A 22489-nucleotide genomic window follows, 5' to 3' on the forward strand; every position below is an offset into this window, starting at 1 on the left:
AAAAAAAAAAAAAAGTAAAACTAGAAAATTTACACAACAGCCATATAGAAGGCATTGCAATATTGCACCAATATCCTAAGATCTGACAAGTTTTGCCAGTGTAGATCTAGTCTGTATCATATATAGAGTCTACTCAGAAGAAAATGGCATCAGCTTGAATGATCCACCCCCTAGTTATTCTTGCTTAATTTTGACAACTATATGCTTTTTCTTCGAGTTTAAAGAGTCGAAAGGTGCGGCTAATCCTAAAACACTTATTATAAATGCTTTTAAACAGTTATTCTTGATCCATTCTGAACTTTGAGGTTACTATCTTTCATGCTAGTAGCTTTCAGTAAATAAAACAAAAGCTGAGGGCTTACATCCCCAGTGCCACTAAATATTTTGTACTAAATAAACAAGTAGGTATGACCAGTTAAGATTATAATTCTATTCCTTACCTCTAAGTCAAAACTGAGCTCAAATTTTCCACAAGTTGCTACTTTCCATTCAATAACAGATGCAGCAGCCTTATTGAATGTAAAGAACGGGAGTTGCACTTACTTTTAAGGGGCCTTTATTTAGGACTCTGGTATTACCTAAATTCTCTTTAAAAGTGCTTGCACGCTGCAGGGCCAGGGCTTGTCATATACCACTCCGATTCTCACTAAAAACAGGGTAACATTAAACAGACTGCAAAGAAAAACATTTTCAAAAAGAAGACATACATAGATAAGCAACACTAACGTTTACTTTTGAAAATAAAACCATACATGTTTCAGGAATATAAGGAGTTTGAATATTACTGAATCAGTATGGACTGAAGATAGGCTACTCTGATACCAAACGAGGACTCCAGTTATTTTAACTTTCTAAAAATGTTAATACATGAAAAGACGTTACATCTAGAATACAAGTATGGCAAACCGTGTGTGCAAGTGCACTAGCTTAAAAATATAGAATCCTAACCACGCATAAAAGGGGATGTGCCTTATATATTCATAAGATGTAAGCAAGTATGGATATGCTTTCACTAACACGATGCAGATAAGAGAAGGCAGCTTAGAAATAGTGTTCTGAATATAAAAAAGTTAAATTTGTAGAAAATTTATATTTTTGCATTTTCAGCAAAAAGCCATGCAAAAAGGTCAAGAGTTTTAAACTTAAAAAATAAAATCAAAAAGTCTAACAGACTGCAATACACCGAAATAAATGTTCAAAAAGATTTCAGATAGAGATAGGAACTGAAATTACATCCAGTGACACTTATCAGGTCTTCTCTTAGAAGATGCATGACTCCTACACTGACATTTGAAAGAAATGTTTAAAGCATAACATCAACTTCCCAGATAAGTGAATCGTTCTATTAAACTGCTTCTGGAAGTAGTTTCAAGAGCTAGTGCTTAGAATTGACTTATTGCATGAGTTTGAGGCCACCAAAAAGAAAAAAAAGGATGCGAGAACAGAATGAAAATATTTTCATGTATTAGACCAATGGCTTTATAGTAAAACTAGTGAGGTTCTTCTTTATGTTTTTTAATTAACTACTTTGTCTCAAATAAATTTTCTGTTTGGCTTTACTGATGGGAGAAAGATCCCATTAGTTGCAACGTCTGACCTCGTCCAGTATATATTCTGGAAAATGCAGGTTGCATACTTGTAAACCATCCAGCTTGCAGGGCATCCGCGGGTACTCATCTTCCTTCCATTTGTTTTCATCCGGATCAAAAGTAAGAATAGAATCGCTGTAATGACCATTGTAGCAAAGGCCTCCAAGAACCATTATCTGTTTGTCCAGCACAGTCACACCATGGCCACTTCTACCAATTGGCATGGATGCCAAGATGGTCCACTGATCAGTCTCTGGGTTGTACACTTCTGTGGAAGGGCATCCCTGAGACTCAAAAGAGGCCCTCAAGATCACACAGACACCACCGAAGACATAAAGCTTGCCGTTGTAAGAAATCATCTTGTGAAAACATCTAGCGTAATTCATTTTGCTTTTATTCTCCCAACAGTTGGTAACTACTTGAGTTCTCCTGGTCCGCTGTTCTATGGTCCCTTCTTTACTGGGGTCAAACACGCACACTTGTTTGGAGGTGGAAGATGAGGTGATTCCACCAGTGATAAACAACTTGTTATTGAGCACTGTCCCCTCATGTCCATACTTGTTAACTGGATAAGGATCCACAAATTCCCATTTATCATTGGTGATATCATATCTCTCTGTTGAATAGAAAGTCTCATCTCTGGTTCTGCCTGCTACAGCGTAAATAAACTTTCCAATAACACCAACTGCAAATTCTGAACGTGGTACAGACATGTCTGCCATCCGGAGCCAAGAGTTTTGTCTCGGGTCATACCTGAACACTTTAGAAGAAGCATGGAATTCGCCATCTGGGCCCAGTTCTTCCCCGCCCAACAAGAACACGAAGTTATTCACGATAGCAAGGCAGTCCGGACGCAGAGGTACTTGTGGGCCCTCCAGTTCCCACCAGATTCTTGGTTTCTTTAAAAGAAGTATTTTACTGTTAACCATGCTATGTCCAATCATGCCTCGGAATACTGTAGTTTGGGGTTTGGCAGAGCGGATGCGGCTTGATTTCATGTCCAACAGAGGCTGCTGGTGAACGTTCTGAAAGTAATTCAAGGCTTGGTCAACTTCATAGCGCAGCTGTCGGGAGTATCTATAAAATTCTGATGTCTTAACCTAAGAATACAAGTAAAATAATTTAACAACAAAAACAAAAAACAAAACATCAATGGCAAACAAAATATCAAAGCCCACTAAGATGATAAGCTTATGATTTTAAGCTAATTTACTAAAACTGATTTCCTGTTAAGATCACATACTTTCTTTTTATTATTTTTTTTACAAAGCTTTTATCATATTTGTTTTTGTAATTTCTGTCTGTACTAATTTATGCACATTCCCAATTTTTTAAAAAGTAAACAAGTTGTTTTCCAAGCGCAAGCTAAATTCCTCTAACAAAATGCATTAATCATCTAATATATGTCGGGCCCTGGGCTACAAGTGGTGGCTATACGAGGACAAGTAAGAGGTTTCACAGTAGAGGAAATGTTGGCCTTGGTTTTCTTAACCACAAGGAACACTGTAAGAACACCCATGGCTGAATAATTTGGGGAATTAAGTTAGTGAGTTAGTAAAAATTTAAATACACACAAAATTCTCAGTTGGTTTTTGACATAAAAACTTGGTGTGATATCATTAACTCCTATAGTAATAATTCAGTTGACAAGAAAAGGTCAAACTTTTTCCTTTTTGTTTTTGGGGTTGGAACTACCTAATTATAATGACTGCTAATATCTTATGAAGCACTTTTAAGGATCATGCTAACTACTGTGGGGAGATGGAAAGAAAAAGAGTATAAGATGTGGTCCATTTCCTCAAAGAACTTAGAGTATATTTCAGGAAATGAAAACAAATACACATCTACCAGTTTTAAGTAAATGAGGCAATTGACAGGTATGAAGCTGTATAGCACATCTGCGAGTGCTATGAACTTTAGATACAGAACATATCAAACTGGTCCAAAACATTCAAGGGATGTTTTGTGAAAGAGGTAGGAAGTTGGAAACCAAGCAGAAACAGCCTGTATCATAATGACAAGGGTGAGATAAGAGGGCTAGGATTTGGATGGTTACCATTTGGATCCTGTAAAGATAAAATCGACAGATTTTATACTTCTCTTTATTGAAATTGTTCACTATTATTATTTGCTGATTTATTTCAGTTATTTTGCTAGGAGGAAATAGGTTGTATGTCCAATCATTGTGATCGTATGATTAATTCTTTGTATTAAGAACAATTATACTATCTTTTCTCTTAGAGGGGTCATTAGGCTAACAAATTAAATATTTAAGTGCCTACTGTGCACAGCCAGTAGTCTGACTGCCTCACAGGTTTTGAAGTAACAGAATCAGCATAGTAATTAAGCATGACATCAAGCAGCCCAGTATGGTGATTAAGAATTCGATTTAGGAAATATCTGACTTTGCCACTCACAAGCTGTGTGATTTTGGGCAAGTGACTCAGTATCTTTAAGCCAGTTTCCTCATCTGTATTACTGGGACAATAGCACCTACACCTCATAACCCTAAGGTAGGAGACAGGCAAGATAATCCTACACGGAAAGGACTTAGTATGGTGCCTGCCATTTGGCAGTGCAGAACAAATTACGGCTGTTATTAGATATTATTACTGACCAGGGGACATCTGTGGAAGTGTCACTCAATTTACATTAATGCATCTGATGATGTGCGTTTGTTTGTGTAAATATTCAGTCTTCCAGATAGTAGAGGAGAAATGAGAAAAACTGTTACTTTGTACCTAATCCTCACCAGAAAAGCATGACTGATGACATGCAAGTAGGAGGAAGCTTTAGAGGAAGCAGCCGTGTTGTTTGGAGATCAAGAAAGAAAGGAAGGGGAATGCTGCCCATAATGGATAGGCAGATTTCAAGATTTTCAAAGGAAAAATAGGATCAATTCCAAGATCAGAAACTGTGCAAAGAAGCTCGAGAAGGCTTGGAGGCTCTCAAAAGCATAATGCTGACTACATAATTGCAAAACATACTGATGAGGGGAAGAAAGGGGGAAAGTATCTAAAAAATCTGATGTGCTGCAGAGAGCTTTCTGGAATTCGGATGTTAAAAAACCACTTACGACAGATGGTAAAAAACAGGCACATAAAACAAGTATTATAAAGAGTGAAATGGAGCTGTAAGAATATTGTGAACAAAGCTAAAGCCTTAGGAGGAATTGTGACTTTACAAAGTGCCAGATAGTGAATAAATGGCATTTTAGAGGTTAAAGTAAAAAAAAAAAAAAAAAAAAAAAAAAAAAGTAGAGGAAAAAGTGAATTCCCCCCTGGATGAGGCGGTTAATGTAATATTAACAAAGATAAAGAGAAACAGCCTCCTATCTTATTTCCATTCTCGGCTAAGAATATTATATTCTTTCCAATCTGAAGATCAAACACAATAACTAAGAAAAAACTTAAATCCAAGATGGCTGAGAAAAAAGAAAAACCAGGTAGATATTCTCACCGAGTTCAAGTCATCTGATCTCACAAATCACGTCCTGGGATCCTAGGAGCCTTCACAGATAAGGCTGCTTAACTGCTCTCTGTAATGTGTGTGGAATCATGAAGGATTGCAGAGGACTAGAAACCAGACAGATTTCCAAACTAAGACTGGTTAGCTTGAGCCTGATCCTGCATTGTTAAAAACTAGTTAGCACTTGCATATAAGAAAGCACTACAAACTAGGAGGCAACACAGGCTCACCAAGTAATGCCAAGACTGACCATTTCTGGTTTAATTTTTGATGATGTAACACTGCTAAAGAATGAGAGAACCTATGACTTCAGCAAAGTGATCAACAAAGCTTAGTCATAAAGAAAACAGAAACACTAGGGACCCATGAACCACCTGAAATTCCAACAGTAATTATGTTAATGCATTTGGGGGGGAGGGGGGAAGTCCAAAGCTTTTATCAGATGTTCCAGGGATCCACAAACTCCAAATGTAAAGCTTTAACTGACTCTATCTTCACTGCGAACCAACAATGTGATATGACAGTCTTAAGAACTAATAAAATCATGGACTGAATTAGACAGTCCCACCCTCTCTGTTCAGGTGAAACAACAACTAAGTGTTCAACTCCACCAGTGTACTTTAGACAACAAAGTGGTTCATGTCGAGAAGACAGCAAAGAGATCCAAATCACAGGAAGAGTGGTCAAACAGATGAAGAATGTTTCAATCCATGAGAAGGCTCAGGAGAGAAAGATGGCAACTGTTTTCAGGACCAATAAGTAGAAGTTAAGACTTTAGGCCAATATAAGGAAAAGCTTTGCAATTAGGACTGACAACATAATGGATGTTCACTGCATTATTATTTGTAAGAGCACAAAAACTGGGCACAACTCACATATCTATTAATATGAAATTGGTTGACCAAACTCTGGTATATAACATGCAATCGTTAAAAGGAATGAGATTAATCCACATGCAGTTAACACAGACATTCAAAATGTCAAAATGACAAAACCTGCAGAACTGTATATATAATACTCTCGAAAAATAAAAATGGACTGTTTTGCACAGTCAGCAGTATATGCAGGGGAAAAATGTATATAATACGAGTACAACATATAGTAACCAGTGAGCTCGTGAGGGGCTTGCCCTTTTGAGATTCGAAATAGGTCTGTATTGGGCTTTTCTACAGGGACTACAGTAAAAAGGGTACAGGTACATGTTCCCAAAGTGAAGAACTGTCTACTTCTGGAGTCTAGCATCCTGCCACTGAAGGTAGTCCAGGTGTGGCCACCTATCAGGAGGGCTGGAGAGGAATTCCAGCATCACACGAGGACTAGGCAGAATGGCCTATAATGGCTTTCCACCTTCCAACCCCAGGTTCTTGCAGATCATGTCAAACTGGGCCAGCTTAATGGCTTCCTAGAGTCACTTCCCAGTCTTTTCTTTTTTTTATATACCCAATCTTCTGGTCCCTTTGTCCTCTCCCTATTCATTCTATTGTGCTCCTTTGATATTTGGGTTCCAATGAGTTTACAAGAATCACTTCAGCACTATGTTGAAGTCCCAGTCAAAGCTACATCTTTGCCTGATCTGTTCTACCTCTAAGCCCACAATAATGGAAGTTGTGCCTTTTGAGATAGCTATTATACCCTAAGAGATATTCTAACCAAAGAAATTTAGCTCCTACTTCTCTCTGCCAAGGCTAGAAGTTCTAGACCTACCTTGCCTTTTCCCAGGGCTACTTATTGCTGCGATTTTCCTCTAAAACTACACAATATCAATAAGCATAACTAGCTTCTCCATTCATGATAGAAACAGGAAATTAATGAATCTGTGATAATCCTGGACAAAGTAATTACAGATACACTCTGCTTTAAAACAAAAACTGTAGGGCCAAAAGCTTCTTTGTGAATGGAATCACTTAAAATGCATTAATGAAGGGAGCTATCCAAAAAGAAATGTGTGGCTCATCTTTTCACAGAGAAAGCATTTCTCTCATCAATTGCTCCTCATATAACAGTTTAACTATCTGTGTATCAGGCTCTCTCAAAAGAAAGATATGGAAAGAATGACATTTCTTTCATGCTCTGAATTACTTTCCTTATCCTTTCTAGGATTTAAAAAGCTGTCTTATTTTAAAACTTGGCAAGATTATCACTTTTCTTGCTTTGATATTTAAAAAAAATTGTATTATGAAAAGCATTTTGAAGTGAAAGTATTTTTTACCTCTTAAAAACAGTGATCTGAAAATTTTAAATTGGCCATTTCCTCCTCTAATCTTTTGGTTTAATGAAATTGTGTGCATGCACATATGCATGGAGAGAAAATGTGAAAAATTAATAATTTTGAATGTGATTCCTCTAAATATATTTATTAAGCCAAAGAAATAATAGCTAGCCATTAGCACTGGGTAAAAATTCTATGATTCTCTTCTCACTGTCAAAATGTTATATAATCCACTTACTAACTTTTTAACTTTTAAAGGTAATTTGTTTATACTGCTCTTAATTTTGAAAGAATTAAAATGAAGCAGGCAATATAATTAAAACAGGCATTTCCATAGAGCTTACTACCTTTATTTGATTAAAAATCTACAATTTAAAAGTATCTACTAAAACAGGCTATAGTTTAAAAAATTATGTTAGGCTTTCAGCCAGCCAATTTAAGGTATTATCAGCTGTTTCACCTTTCAAAAGGATTTTTTAAATGCCCAATATACTAAACCAAAAAAACAAAAGGCCTTTGATTAGTTTATCCAGTTGTAGGGAGGTGGGAGGGGTGAGGACTGAGGGTTAGAATAATCTCTGAACTCAAGATCCGAGGTCTTAGACTTGACACTGTCCCCAAGTCAGTCTGACCATGGAGCCTCCAGTTTAGGTATTTTTCCCTTTATAAAAGGAGTAAGTTGCATGAACAGACATCTCTCTGGCCCTCCTACATCCAAAACTGCTAACCTAATTTTTGCAATGATGAGTATAAGGTGTCATGTGGAAGGAAGACTGAGTCCTGGCTGTCAGTTTTATCATCCTTCCTCCATGATTCAGTATTCTCAAAAGAAATACCCAGAAATAAAGCAGTTACTGTCATGGAGCTTTAGTGCGAAAACAAATTATGTCTTTGGGAACCATAGCTACATTTGATATTAATTTTGATATTCAGTAAAATGTGGAAGTCTTTATATGTTGTACTGCAAAAGCATCTACCCTGATATCAGAAGTTTACTTATAAAATCATGCTCAGGGCTTCCCTGGTGGCGCAGTGGTTGAGAGTCCGCCTGCCGATGCAGGGGACACGGGTTCGTGCCCCGGTCCGGGAAGATCCCACATGCCGCAGAGCGGCTGGGCCCGTGAGCCATGGCCGCTGAGCCTGTGCATCCGGAGCCTGTGCTCCGCAACGGGAGAGGCCACAACAGTGAGAGGCCCGCGTACCGCAAAAAAAAAAAAAAAACATGCTCAGAACTGAAGCTTGTATTGATTTATGTGACACAAAAAAAGCTAGTTACAAAGTACCTTTAATTAATCCCTTTGTCCTGAAAAACTGAATAATGACCGGGGATAAGGCTATTTAAAAAAATTAGTTCCTGTTAAGCACAAATCCTCTCAATAACACTATAATTGCAGTCAAATACCAAACAGTTAAAACAAATTTTAAAAAGGATTTACACATCCTGTCTTCTCTAAGTAGGCAGGAGTCTAAAGTATTGACAGCTTCAGAAGGCAAGTGACCAGGGCAAATGGGGGAAAGGGAAAGGACTCCCTCAGGACAATATTCTTATAAGAGTTTCAGCACAATTTGGTGTGTCCTCTATCCCTTCAACTTTTCTATAGATAGTGAAAAATATTTAACTCAAAAATAAATGTGCTTCATATGTAGAAAATAAACTTACAGTTACCAAGGGGGGCAGCTGGGACTGACATATACACACACTACTATATATAAAATAGATAACGAGTAAGAACCTACTGTATAGCACAGGGAACTCTACTTAATACTCTGTAATGACCTATATGGGAATAAAATCTAAAGAGTGGATATATGTGTATGTGTAACTGATTCACTTTGCTGTACAGCAGAAACTAACACAACATTGTACATCAACTATACTCCAATTAAAATTAATTATAAATAAATAAATAAATAAATGTGCTTAGGGAATTCCTGGGGGTCCAGTGGTGAGGACTTGGCACTTTCACTGCCAAGGGCCCAGGTTCGATCTCTGGTCGGGGAACTAAGACCCCACAAGCTGCGCTGCAAGGCCAAAAATAAATAGATAGATAAATGAATAGGCTTAGAAAGTCCAATTTCCTTCCAATTTTGGTACAACAGTAATAGAGCACCACTAGAAATTAAATGAGTGCACAAACCTAAAAGGTAGAAAATAATGTAAAAGACTTAAGAATATCTTATCACCTGATTACACTAATATGTAGATAGTACAACTAAGTTCTAGAATTCACAACTTTTTTTACACAATTTTTCCCTACTTATGGAAATACTCTCAACTATGTCAATATTTTATTTATAAATACGGAAGAGCAGAAGGAAAGTCAAATAAAAGGTTTAATCCTAGAACTTCTGAATGAGCAAGGCTTACCTATGACACATGTAACATTTTCTGGGTAAATATTAAATTTGAGAATTAAAACTTTAAAGCCTAAAATCTTAATATACCCCCCTGGTTCCTTTCCTGCTCCTAACCTTTTCTCCAGTCATTTTCTGAATTCTCTGATCCTTTTCGATTTCTGCGTATCATTTGGTTTCTCTCCCTCTCTTTATTTCCCAATTCATTAAAAAGATTTTCTCCTTTTACAAGTAAATGTGGCTGTCCCCATTCCATGTCTTCCTCTCCTGTTACTCCACAGTCAGTTTCCAATTCTATGCTTTTGTCTTCATCTCCCTTTTACTTAAAAGAAAAATCAGCATGCAGGCTGAATTTTTTAACTCCCATTTTCAGTAGGTTCCTACCAGCTTAATACAACCTTCTAATAGTCTCTTTCCCAGGGGATTTCACAGCAGTCAACACCTAGTCAACTCCAGGAACCTGGAGTGAATGCAAGTCAAAGGTGGAAAATAAGAGCACTCCATATCTATACACAAAGGGCAGAAGACTGGAGAGGAGAAAAACACCTTGGGTGATTTTTAAAGAAGTGCACATGTATTAATTACAATCATCCAAGTCCATGGGGCGGGGAGGGAGGGGTCGATAAAAAAGAGACTGATGTAGAAAGACACTGACTGAGAAAGTACGCTTAACCCACTGACCTAGTTTCAAACAAAAACTTGCTGGGCTTCCCTGGTGGCGCAGTGGTTGAGAGTCCGCCTGCCGATGCAGGGGACGCGGGTTCATGCCCCGGTCCGGGAAGATCCCACATGCCGCGGAGCGGCTGGGCCCGTGAGCCATGGCCGCTGAGCCTGCGCGTCCGGAGCCTGTGCTCCGCAGCGGGAGAGGCCACGACAGTGAGAGGCCCGCGGAAAAAAAAAAAAAAAAAAAAAAAAAACCTGCTAATCTCTGTGCTTCCCCTCCAAGGGGCAAGTGAGCTGATTGTTAAGTAATTTCAAGTTTATAGCTGTATTAAGTATTTAATATATGAAGGGGATTTTAAACTTTTTCAAAAACAACTCAAGCTTATTAGAAATTCTAATCAAATTTCACATTGGAAATCCAGGTTACTGTCTTCTAAAAAATATTTTTATTGTCAAATACAGCACTGCTTGTTTCTTCTAAAACTGTGAGGGTTAGAGGGAAATTTGTTTTTTCCTCTAGATTTGTCTGGCTGTAGTTTAATTCATTAGAAATAATTACTTTTTTCGAGTTTTTGGGCTAAACTGTGGTAACACTAAAGTTAATGGTTTGGTTTCTGGACAGAAATTTTGGATTGGTCAAGTGCTAGATTAGCCAAATCATGTTGCAGTGCCTAAGTGAAGGAATTCTGAGGGGTACATAGCACCTACATTTTTACGTAGATGTGTCCTTGCCCAGGCAATTTCATTACCAAGTGGGTTGTGCCTCAACCAAGATATCGCACCACCCAAGCACGACAATTTAAGAATAAATGTCCTTATGTGTCATAGTCCATTGTTAATGCTATATAATGATAGAGAAATATTTGGAAGATTATCAGTGCTTTGTGAAGACCAGTTCTGAGAGCTACCAGGTTCTTAGGAAGGTACTAAGGGTCTTAGTAAGGTATACTTGGATACTTAATTTGTAATCCTTAAATTCTATCAGTTTCAAGGCGAGTCCAGGACACCTTACCCCATTTTAAACTGTAGCTTTTAAAGCCACAAATTCTGGTCCTTAAGTAAAAGCCATTAAAAAAAAAAAAAAGTGTTAGCCTTTCTGAAGCATTTTCACTCTGATCCTAGGATTAATATTCACTACTAATGAACTTATCTTTTTTCAATGGACTATCAAAATTATCTCAAGGCTGTAAATATCCTTATAACAACAAACTTTTATAAAACGCAGATATGATTTGCTAAATCCAAATATATTCTCAGTGAAGGAGAACTAATATCTTTTCTCATTAAAACATTAGCTTTGCTCTTCAAAAGTTAAATAAACCTAATTTGCGGGGATATGGTGAATTACATTTAACAGGTTAGGGGGAAAAAAAGCACATTAGGGTATCTGAATATCATGAGCTAGTTTATAAAACAAAATATTTGGAATTAAGAAGAATTCATCTATATAATCTGATTCCTTAAAAAATAATTTTCTCTCCCTTTGAAAAATTGTAAGATCTTATGATTATGATTAATATAATTTCTAAGGGGATCATTAATATGCTAAATCTTACCTTATGCATATTTATGATACTGAAGATGCCCTGGGTTCAAAAATATTAAAATGTCACTTTACTAAAAAATCAACATATGGGTATTTTAATGAATAATTTAACAATTTTGCTAAAAAGATCTTTTCTGTACAAAAAAGTAAAAGAGGCATTTTGCCAAATATACATTTACTTAATAAAATGTTTTCAATAAAGCAATAATTGTTTTTTAAAAACCAAAAGACCAAAGAGAGCAAAGTTTAAACTATTTAAATCTTCACATCACTGAAATTAAGAATGACAAATGTCAGGCCTTATCTCTGTTAACAGATGCAAAGACCATTAGAGTTAGTAAAAATACGTGACGCAGACATTTGCATTACGTAAAAACTGAGATTGAAGTCTAGTATTAAAACTGAGAATGGACTATAGTTAAAATGAATCGTACTCCTAACCAACTATGTCAAAAGGACAAGATCCTTAATTTTCAGCTTTCCTCGATTATACAGTGAAAACTCCAGAATTCTGCTTTCACACCTTACAGTGTTCCCACATCTTACACTTTTTTCAGTGCCATTAAAATTCTTAGGCTATGTTTTGTTCATGCAAACATGTTAGAATTTTCACAGCTCTGTAACAACTTCTAAACCACCCAAGCAGGCCCACAGGGTTAACTACATGCTTCCAGCACATGAGGGTCCTCTCCCTACTCTAGTAGCTTGGACTGAGAAGCAAGCAGACCCGGGTTCCAGTCTGGACAGTGCGACGTAATCTGGGATAAGACTCCCAACTCTTCTGAGCCTGTTTTCTTACCTACAAAACAGAGATAACCTGCAGACTCTACCTATGTGTAGAGCACTCAGCGCAAGGCCTGGCATATAAGTGTAAGGTGTTCAGATAAGTAGAATCACTGCCTCTAAGGAACTTGGTGAGGAAATCTGCAAAGTCTTGGTCTCTTGGGTGATGATCCTGTCCCACAGAGTCAGTACAAAAGTTAAGACAGTCTGTTTTCAGCTGGGGAGAAAATCCAGTAGACGACTAGGGGAAAAAATACCGCAGAAGAATAAACCCAAAGATTTCGGCACAGCTAGAGGGCATGATTCGGGTCCCTGGAATCAGTGGGGGCTATTCCTTAGGGAGAGGCAGAATGGCCCCTTACAAAGCCATTGCTCAGATCTGATCGTTACTACCAAAGGAAGAATTAAAATCTCTAAAGGTTTCTTCACGAAGCTTTGTTCAATCACTTTTTATTTTCCTGAGGCCAGGGAAAGGATTCTGACAAAGAGATGCTATACTTAAGTTATCTTCATCAGCCATTCCACAGAATAGTTAAGTAGGAAGGTTCACTTAACACTGAACTGTACAAAACATTTCTAAAGGCTAAGGATCCAGGAGAGGGTTAAATAAGTGAGAAAGGCTGTTTAATGTATGCATATTTAGAGTTTCTAGAGCACAACTTACTCCCTGAACTTGGAGAGCAGCACTGCGCAACAGAAATATAATCTGAACCACAAATGTGAGCCAAAGATGTAATTTTTTTTTTTTTTTTTTTTCTTGCGTTATGCGGGCCTCTCACTGTTGTGGCCTCTCCCATTTGCGGAGCACAGGCTCCGGACGCGCAGGCTCAGTGGCCATGGCTCACGGGCCCAGCCGCTCCGCGGCATGTGGGATCTTCCCGAAACGGGGCACGAACCCGCGTCTCCTGCATCGGCAGGCGGACTCTCAAGCACTGCGCCACCAGGGAAGCCCAAGATGTAATTTTTATACTTTTTAGTGGCCATAGTTTAAAAAGCAAAAAGGTGAAACTGACTTTAATAATGTATTTTAGCCCAATATATCCAAAATACCATTTCAACATATAATCAATATAAAAGTTAGCAATGAGGTAATTTATATCCTTTTTGTCATCTTAACCTTTGAAATCTCAAATCAGACTTGTCACATTTCAAGTATTCAAAAGCCATAAGCAGTGACTGTATTGAACAGGATGGTTCTAGAGATACACTACTTTTTTAATAAGAAAGAATAATCTTTTAATTTTGACATTTTAGCTAGTTTTAATTCCAATAAATTGAATGGAAGGGCTCCAAATTTTTTTTAAAAGGGAGGGAAGGGCTTCCCTGGTGGCGCAGTGCTTGAGAGTCCGCCTGCCGATGCAGGAGACGCGGGTTCGTGCCCCGTTTCGGGAAGATCCCACATGCCGCGGAGCGGCTGGGCCCGTGAGCCATGGCCACTGAGCCTGCGCGTCCGGAGCCTGTGCTCCGCAAATGGGAGAGGCCACAACAGTGAGAGGCCCGCATAACGCAAGAAAAAAAAAAAAAAAAAAAAAAAAAGGGAGGGAAATTTTATGAATCTAAAAGGAACCTAATGCAGAGTAGTGTGAATAAAGTCCTTGATGATTTTAGTCATAGGATTGGGCTACTTAGCCTCCTAAAACAAAAAAGAATGGCAAATTCTAAGTTTGATCAGAGTTGCTAAGTGGTTTTCCAAGACTTTCTCTGGCATTACAACAATATTTTCCTGTAATTGTTCCTGAAAATACACGATGCTAAAAAGTAGGTGTGTTAACAGGAAATATAAGGAAGAGAAGAACTAAGTTAACACCAACACAAGGAAATAATCTGATAAATCCAGAATGTGGGGACACACTAGGACAATTGGTAATCTGATCTTTCTAAAAAACAAAAAAGTGGGGGACTGTGTTAGATTCTTTAAGAAAGATTAAACAGACATGATAACCAAAAGCAATGTGTAAACCATGACTGGATTCTAGGGCATTTGGGGGACAACTTTGAATATGAACTAGCTGTTAGATGATATCAGGGTCTTATTGTTAATTTTCCTGGGTGGAATGGTATTGAACCTGGGTAGGAAAAAGTCCTTATTCTTAGGAGAGGCATGCTAATAAGTATTAAGGGATGAGATGTCATGATGTTTTCAACTTATTTTCAAACGTTCAGCAAAGGAAAAAAAATCTACATAAAGAATATGGTAAAATGTTAACAGTTCTTGGGCTTCCCTGGTGGCGCAGTGCTTGAGAGTCCGCCTGCCGATGCAGGAGACGCGGGTTCGTGCCCCGTTTCGGGAAGATCCCACATGCCGCGGAGCGGCTGGGCCCGTGAGCCATGGCCACTGAGCCTGCGCGTCCGGAGCCTGTGCTCCGCAAATGGGAGAGGCCACAACAGTGAGAGGCCCGCATAACGCAAGGAAAAAAAAAAAAAATGTTAACAGTTCTTGAATCTAGGTGATAGCTATATAGGTATTCATTATACTATTCTTTCAACTTTTTGTATGTTTGAGCATCCTCCTCATAAACGAGAAAAAGGAGAGACAATTTCAGATTTAAAGAGAGACGTAATAACCAATGTGCTGTATGAACCTTGATTCAATCTTTAAGAAACAGCTTAAAAAAGACATTTTTGGGACAACTGAGAAAATCAGAAAATGAAATGGATATTACAGATATTAAGGGATGACTGTTAATTTCAATAATGGTATTATGGTTATGTAGAATTTCCTCACTCTTGGGAGATAAGATGCTTGCTGAAGTAGTTAAGGAGGAAACATCACATCTACAACTTTCTTTGAAATGGTTTAGCAAAAAACAAAAATTTTACATAAAGGCACACACACTCTCCTCTCTATCTAAAAACAGGGTGGCAAAATGACAACAACAATTAACCTACAAGATATGTTTATGGGTGATCATTCTACTGTTCCTTCAGCTTTTTTGTATGTTTACAAAGTCTAATAGACAGTTTTTAAAAATTGAAAGCTAAAAAGTGCATATTAACATTCCATTTTTCTAAATTTCAGCAAATAGGATAAAACCACAAATCAAAACTGCCTACACTTTTCCCCATGTAGATCCTCATACTAAAAAAGGACCAGCACAGATGTACTATGTCTTTATTTCTGTGCCCTTTCTGGTTCCATGCATATATAATGGTTTTAAAATGGCCTTGTTTGAGACCTGCAGAAGTGCTGAGTACAGGAAAAATAGATGGGCCCTATTTTCAAGGAGCTCAAAACAGTATGGTGTAAAATAGTCCAAATTCTTATCTCCCAGCCAAATTTTCCATTCTAGTTTCTGAAGTTTAATTTCTGGAGATAAGGTCTCAAATCTGCTTAGTGTTTTACAACACATTCCTTTGATAAACATTACCTCTCACACACTGCTGAGACAAGAATCACCAACTACCTTCCCTTCCATTTACCTTACCAGTATCACAAATAAAACTGGAAGATTTATATTATAAAAAACAAAGATTTCTCTGTAGCCAGGGCCTTATTAAGTTTTCGTAAGAAATTAATTCAAGAAGGAAGCCTTAACAACATTTTTATTCTGATGAGATTCCCAATACCTGGCCAATAAGTAATAACCACATCCTACGCTACATATGCAAACAGAACCATCAGAAGGTACAAGTGTTGTTTTATATGATTTAGAAAACTGGGGGTTCCCTGGCGGTCCAGTGGTTAGGACTCCATGCTTCGATCCCTGGTCGGGGAATTAAGATCCCACAAGCCGCACAGTGCGGCCAAAAAAAACAAAAAAAGAAAGAAAGAAAGAAGATGATGGAAAAAAAAAAAACTACAAAATTACCCGACGGTATTAACTTCCAGCCACTGTCACTATTGACCACCCTGAACTGATAGTTGGAATATAAAAAGGCTCTGCAGCTCAGCACTTAATCATTTACTGCTATCAATTATCCATCATAATGTCCTACAAGAGGGAAAATTTTATTCTCTATTTCATGAGCACTTCCATCTAGACTGAAGTTGAGGGCAGTTTGTTTGCTTTAATAGTGGGAAAGCATTTCCATCTAACATGTAAAGACAAAACAGGATTCCCCAGGAAAAGAGAGCAATAAAAACAATAGTAAGAAAAAAAATCAAAACATCAGAGAAAAATGATTTACATTGTTGATGTGGGGCTGATTATCACTGAACAAAAAATAATTAAGAAATGTATTCTTTAGTTTCAATTATTTCTGTCATATCAGTACATTCTGAGAATAAAGATAAAATCCTACAAAACTGAGTTATCTAGTAAAAGTTTAAGTTAATGATATTTCACAGCATTTCAGAGGGGGAAAAAAAAGACATGCCAGGCTGCTGAGTGTTATTCGAAGGCGCAAATTTGTTTATTTTTCAAATAGTGTAAACAACCCTCCTTTGCAAATATTATATTTTTATCACCAGGTCTGATAACTAAAGCTGAGGAACCACCTAACATGAAGGGTGTCGACCAAAGCTTTAAGTGTGCTTTCTAGAAAGAAGAAAAGATGCAAGAGGTAAACAGAGTGCCAGAGGTAACCATGTGATTAGAAACCAATTAAGTTAAGCAATTACTGAAACTGCTTTCTCTCCTTTGGGCAAGAGAGCATCACAACTGAGACTCTGATATAAAAATGAAAAATGCTTACATGCAAAAAGGCCAAGGCTGTTTTGGAGAAAGACAACTTTAAGACAGCAGAACTATTACATGGTAAAATGTGCACAGGGATATTTGATCAATGTAGATAGAGGATCTACTTGTTTAGAAATGCCAAAACAATGGTTTTAGACAAACATATGTTTTCAAGATTAAATTTAGTTAGTATTCACAGTGAAGGGGGCTGGGGGAGACGGACGGGGAGGCGCAGAACTAGGCAAGAGTAGGGAAGAAAATCAGCGCCAGGGCCTACTGGTTTTCAAGAGCTATTTTATGTTTCCTCACTACATTTTAAAGGAATACGAAATTGTGTTAATACTTATCATTCAGAACTACAAAACTCTTCTCAACTCTAATTTCAGCATGATTCACTTAAATTCATTTTTAAAAAGAGAGCTAGACGGACCCAGTTCAAATTTAATTACTCTGTGAAAAGAAAGAGAAGCTAAAGCAAACTTATAATATTTGGGGTTAAATAATTATGCTTCAACTTTAAAAGTATTTTCAAAATGAAACTATTCTACCACCTACCTGGTCCATCTTTCACCCACAAAATGTGTTTTAAAAAACCTAAATACACAAGCTACAACAAATTAGAATTCTTACACATAACTATTCTTAAAAACTATTCATTCTTTCTGGCTCCTGACCAAGCCTGAGAATCTTATCTATAAAGACATACTGCCTTATTAGCTAAACGATGAGTCCTGTCTATTGCTTTCAAATGCACCAACCTTCTCAAAAACACTGGATGGGGTCATCAAACAAAACCTGATGTTCTGAATGATGGTATCGGTATGTCTCCAGCGTCTTCTATCATGCCGCAGCCAAGACTGCACAGCCTCGTACAGCTCTATCTCTGGGAACCTGCTCAGATGATCATTATCCAAGTAAGACATGAGCTTCTCAAAGCTCAGATAAGACAGGAAGTCAGGCCTGGACATGAGTGGTACGAAGTTGTCTAGCAGAAAGGCGTCCAACTTCTCCCTGACTCCCTCGATGTTTACACCGAAATCATCTAAGAGTCTCATAATTTCTGCACAGTTTTCTAAGCAGATTTTTGCTAATAGAAAAGAGCAGCAGAACTTCACCACTTCTATAAGTTGAACATACATGGCAGCCTGAAGAATCTCATGAACAGTACTCATACTCAGTTCTATAGTTCCATAGTACATAAACTGAAGGACGTGGCTGAAACCGGTAGCAGTTAGACCTTTTAAATGAATTTTGTCCTGATCTCGCTCCCTCATATCTGCGGTAAACATAATTCTGAAGTAATCACTCTGGGTGGCCAAGAGTGCTTTATGGGCCTGGAACTGATGATCTTCAATAACCAGAGTGACATCAAGAAGCAATCCCTCCTCATACAGTGCTCTGAACCCAGCAGAGACACTGGTGTCATGGATGGAGGAACAGAATCCTTCCACGTCCCCTGCCATGAATCACCTGGAAAAAAAGTAATCAAAGAAAACTGTGTTAATCATTTCCATGCATTCTGAAGACATTATTAACTTAGAGCTTAAAAAGTTTTTATAATTATCTCAATTCCACTGCCTAAGTCCTACATTTACAAACCCTTTGGGAGAAAACAACTTAAAGGTTTGTGGGCTAATATTTTTGGCTTCCCTACCTGGGGGAAAAATCTATTAAATATCTATTCAACAATGGTAAATTGTTAACTTACAAATATATGCCTACCCCAGTGATTTTACACTGTTTACCAAATATATTTAAACATGTCCCCAAATTATCAACCAAAAAGGATTTCTCAGCTAAATACTAAATCATGAGAAAAAGAGATAAATTAAACCAAAAAGTACACTGTTGACCTTGAAAACTCCTATAAACGTACCCAAAGGAAATAATCAGATACATATGCCAACTTGCACACACAAGGTTTTTCTTTCTAACCTTATTTATAATAAAAAACTGGAAAGTATTCAAAAGCCCAACAATAGAAATAAATACAGTACAGTCCTACAATGGATTACTATAACAACTAAAAATGATGGCAGCAATCTACCTATTCTGAGAAATAATATTTACTAGGTATTGTTGTTATGGGGGAAAAAAAAGCAGGCAACTGCAGTATACTCAGTATATTTTCAAAAATTAAATATACATATACATATACATATACATATACATATATATATATATATATATATATATATATATATATATATATATTTGAGAGAAAATTGAAGTAATAATTGCTTAACTTTCTAATATTAATAGCAGACACCAAACCACAGATGAAGGAAGCTCAGGGAACACCAGCAGTTTTATATATATATATATATATATATATATATATATATATATGCTTAGGTGAGAAAAAGTCTGGAGGAATATATACCAAAATGATGTCCCTGGGGTAGTGGGACTTCAGGAAACTTTGAGGTTTATCTTTTCCTTCTTACTTACCTCATTAACCTTATTTTTTAAAACAATGACCATGTATTGTTTATATATTTAAAACATAAATACATAATTTTTAAAGGAAATTAAACCACATTTTTGCATATCACAGAAATGAGGCCAAATAGTGGGATTATAATTAGATCTCTTAAGCAGAATAAACTAATTCAGTCTACTAGACTGTTTATGAAGCAAAGTAATTTTCTTGCCACACAACCCCCCCAGGCCAGCTATCTATCCTCTCCTCAACTCTCATCCTCACACAGCTCCAAGCTTCCTCCACAATGACACATCATCCCATCCATGAATTCCCTCCCAACCCTTTCCACTGTGCCCTGTGGAACCTTGCTTCAGTGTAAACAAACTCCCCTACAGGCTCATGCAGGTCACAGAAAGTTTTCTCTGCTTTCTGATTTAAAAACAAACAAAAAAAACCCTCTTCTACGTTCTTTTTAGAACAAAATGCTCTTCTATAGCTTACGACCTACCTTCTAATAAGCCTTCTCTTGGCTTTCTACTGTCCTTTTTCTAAAAGATGGCAGAGGTGATTCCTGAAAGGCACATACGGCTATATCTAATGTAATGCCTGGCACACAGAGGTGCTCTTCTTTTGGTTAACAAAGGGGAAGGCACTGGTAATAGACTAGTGAGGCTGCCAGGATGGCCTCCCTGAAGAAGGAGGTAGAGCAGGTGCCAGCAGTGACTGTGGTGCCAGCGGCTTCGCTGTAGGGCTCGTGGTCCACCCAAACACTCAACCAGGCAAAGGAAAGAAGGTCTAAGCTAGAAAAGGACAGAGGTAAAGTTTGGAGATGAGAGACCAGATGAAAAGAGAGGAGATTAAGCCAGAGACTGGGAAGCCGACAGTTAAAGATTTCAGGTATGGATCAGTTCCTGATTGTGGCAAGGCCCAGCAGGTTTGAGAATAAGGTTTTTTTTTTTTTTTTTGCGGTACGTGGGCCTCTCACTGCTATGGCCCCTCCCATCATGGAGCACAGGCTCCAGACGTGCAGGCTCAGCGGCCATGGCTCACGGGCCCAGCTGCTCCGCGGCATGTGGGATCTTTCCGGACTGGGGCACGAACCTGTGTCCCCTGCATCGGCAGGTGGACTCTCAACCACTGCGCCACCAGGGAAGCCCGAGAATAAGGTTTTAAAATGGAGCAAGCGGGGGGAGGTTATACGAGTTTAGGTGGTCAGGGAACTTTGCCTCAGTTTTTGGATGAGTGGTCTATGTGAACATTGAAGAGGTGGAGAAAATAAGTCTTAGCCAGGTACCACAGTCATCAGTGAATATGGAGGGGAGAGAGAGAGATCAGGATATGTGTATATGATAAGTAACAAGGAGCAATAGAAGGTGGATTTTTATCTAAGAGAGCTATCCCTTAAACACTGGTGTTCCCCAGGATTCTATTGTTGCACCTTTTCTCCTCTCATCTAAACACTGTATTTCCCTCAACGATCTCATCTAAACCCATGGTTTCTACTACTACCTACCTTTATCAGTACCTTCACCATCACTGTCCCAATCTCTATCCTTACACTAGTACTATACATAGCAAATCTCCTGTTAGATACCTCTGGGTGCCCCACAGGGATCTCAAAATTGTGTCTATTGTGTCTAAACAATCATAACTCTACTCTCTCCCCAATCAGTTTTCTTTTGTATTCCCCATCTTATCAAGAGGCATTCTAGGTGCCTCTTTCTCCCCCTTTGTCCTTAACTTACCTGTAAGTCTTATTGATTATCCCACATAATACGTTCACTTACCTAACACAGCAAAGTATGCACAAGATGAAATTAATATCATAATTTTTATCAGCACTCCATTAATCCAAAAGCTATATACTTTCATTTTGGAAAGGTAGAACACAAAAGCGCTGTCTATAATTTGGAAAACAGATATAAAATATTTTAGACACTGTAATCAATGCTTGGCAGAACTACTTTACTAACACATTCAAGACTAAAGTAAGCTACCAGATTTTATTTCCTGAATTATTTTTAAAGGTAAAATGAATGAACTTAGAATTTTCTAAGTGATATAAGGCACATGTACACAAATGCATACTGCGAACAAAAGGAACATATCAGAATAATCAAATATTCTGGTTAGTAGAAGGCTATCAATATCACACTAATTATCAATTTTCAAAATAATTAGAATAAAAAACAAATTAAACTAGATGAAAATTTTGATATTTCATTATCTTTCTCAGGATCATTAAGGACACCAACTATCACTCTGACTCATCAAGATTTATTGGTCACAGTTAATGTGGATTTAATAGTAGAAGGTTGGGCATGAGCATTCATATACTTGAGAGGAAACTGCTTTGTTTCATTAATCTGTTATTTTGACAGTGCCTAAAATACCATACATTTCACTTCTTGTCAAAGTAACCCTCTCTATTCAACAGTTATCACTATGTGATATGGTCTCAAACAGCTAATATTCACCTTTCGGACAAAGATTCCATCTAAAGGAAAGAATTTTTTTTTTTTTTGCGGTATGCGGGTCTCTCACTGTTGTGGCCTCTCCCGTTGCGGAGCACAGGCTCCGGACGCGCAGGCTCAGCGGCCATGGCTCACGGGCCTAGCCGCTCCGCGGCATGTGGGATCTTCCCGGACCGGGGCACGAACCCGTGTCCCCTGCATCGGCAGGCGGACTCTCAACCACTGCGCCACCAGAGAAGCCCTAAAGGAAAGATTTTAAAGGAGATACTATGCTTTCTCAAAAAAAGTAACCTAGGTTCCAGATACTTAATATGGTGGTAACATCATAGGGCAAAGAAGCTGGCGGGGGGGGGGGGGG

At 37.9% G+C, this 22489-nt stretch overlaps 1 protein-coding gene across 1 annotated transcript in view; it reads right to left on the reverse strand.

The window, feature by feature from the left end:
- KLHL15 (kelch like family member 15) overlaps positions 1-22489 on the reverse strand; it is a 33819-nt gene that overhangs the window by 2605 nt on the left and 8725 nt on the right. The window contains exons 2-3 of the mRNA XM_007463965.1: positions 17991-18702; positions 1-2689 (exon numbers count right to left, since the gene is read on the reverse strand). The exon at positions 1-2689 is cut by the window's left edge and continues 2605 nt beyond it. Of these exons, the coding sequence (XP_007464027.1) occupies positions 1580-2689; positions 17991-18695 (1815 nt within the window). The 5' untranslated portion in view covers positions 18696-18702 and the 3' untranslated portion in view covers positions 1-1579. The remainder of the gene's footprint in view (positions 2690-17990; positions 18703-22489) is intronic.

Source organism: Lipotes vexillifer, unplaced genomic scaffold, assembly GCF_000442215.2.
Source record: "Lipotes vexillifer unplaced genomic scaffold, Lipotes_vexillifer_v1.1 scaffold587, whole genome shotgun sequence".
Lineage (NCBI taxonomy): Eukaryota > Metazoa > Chordata > Mammalia > Artiodactyla > Lipotidae > Lipotes > Lipotes vexillifer.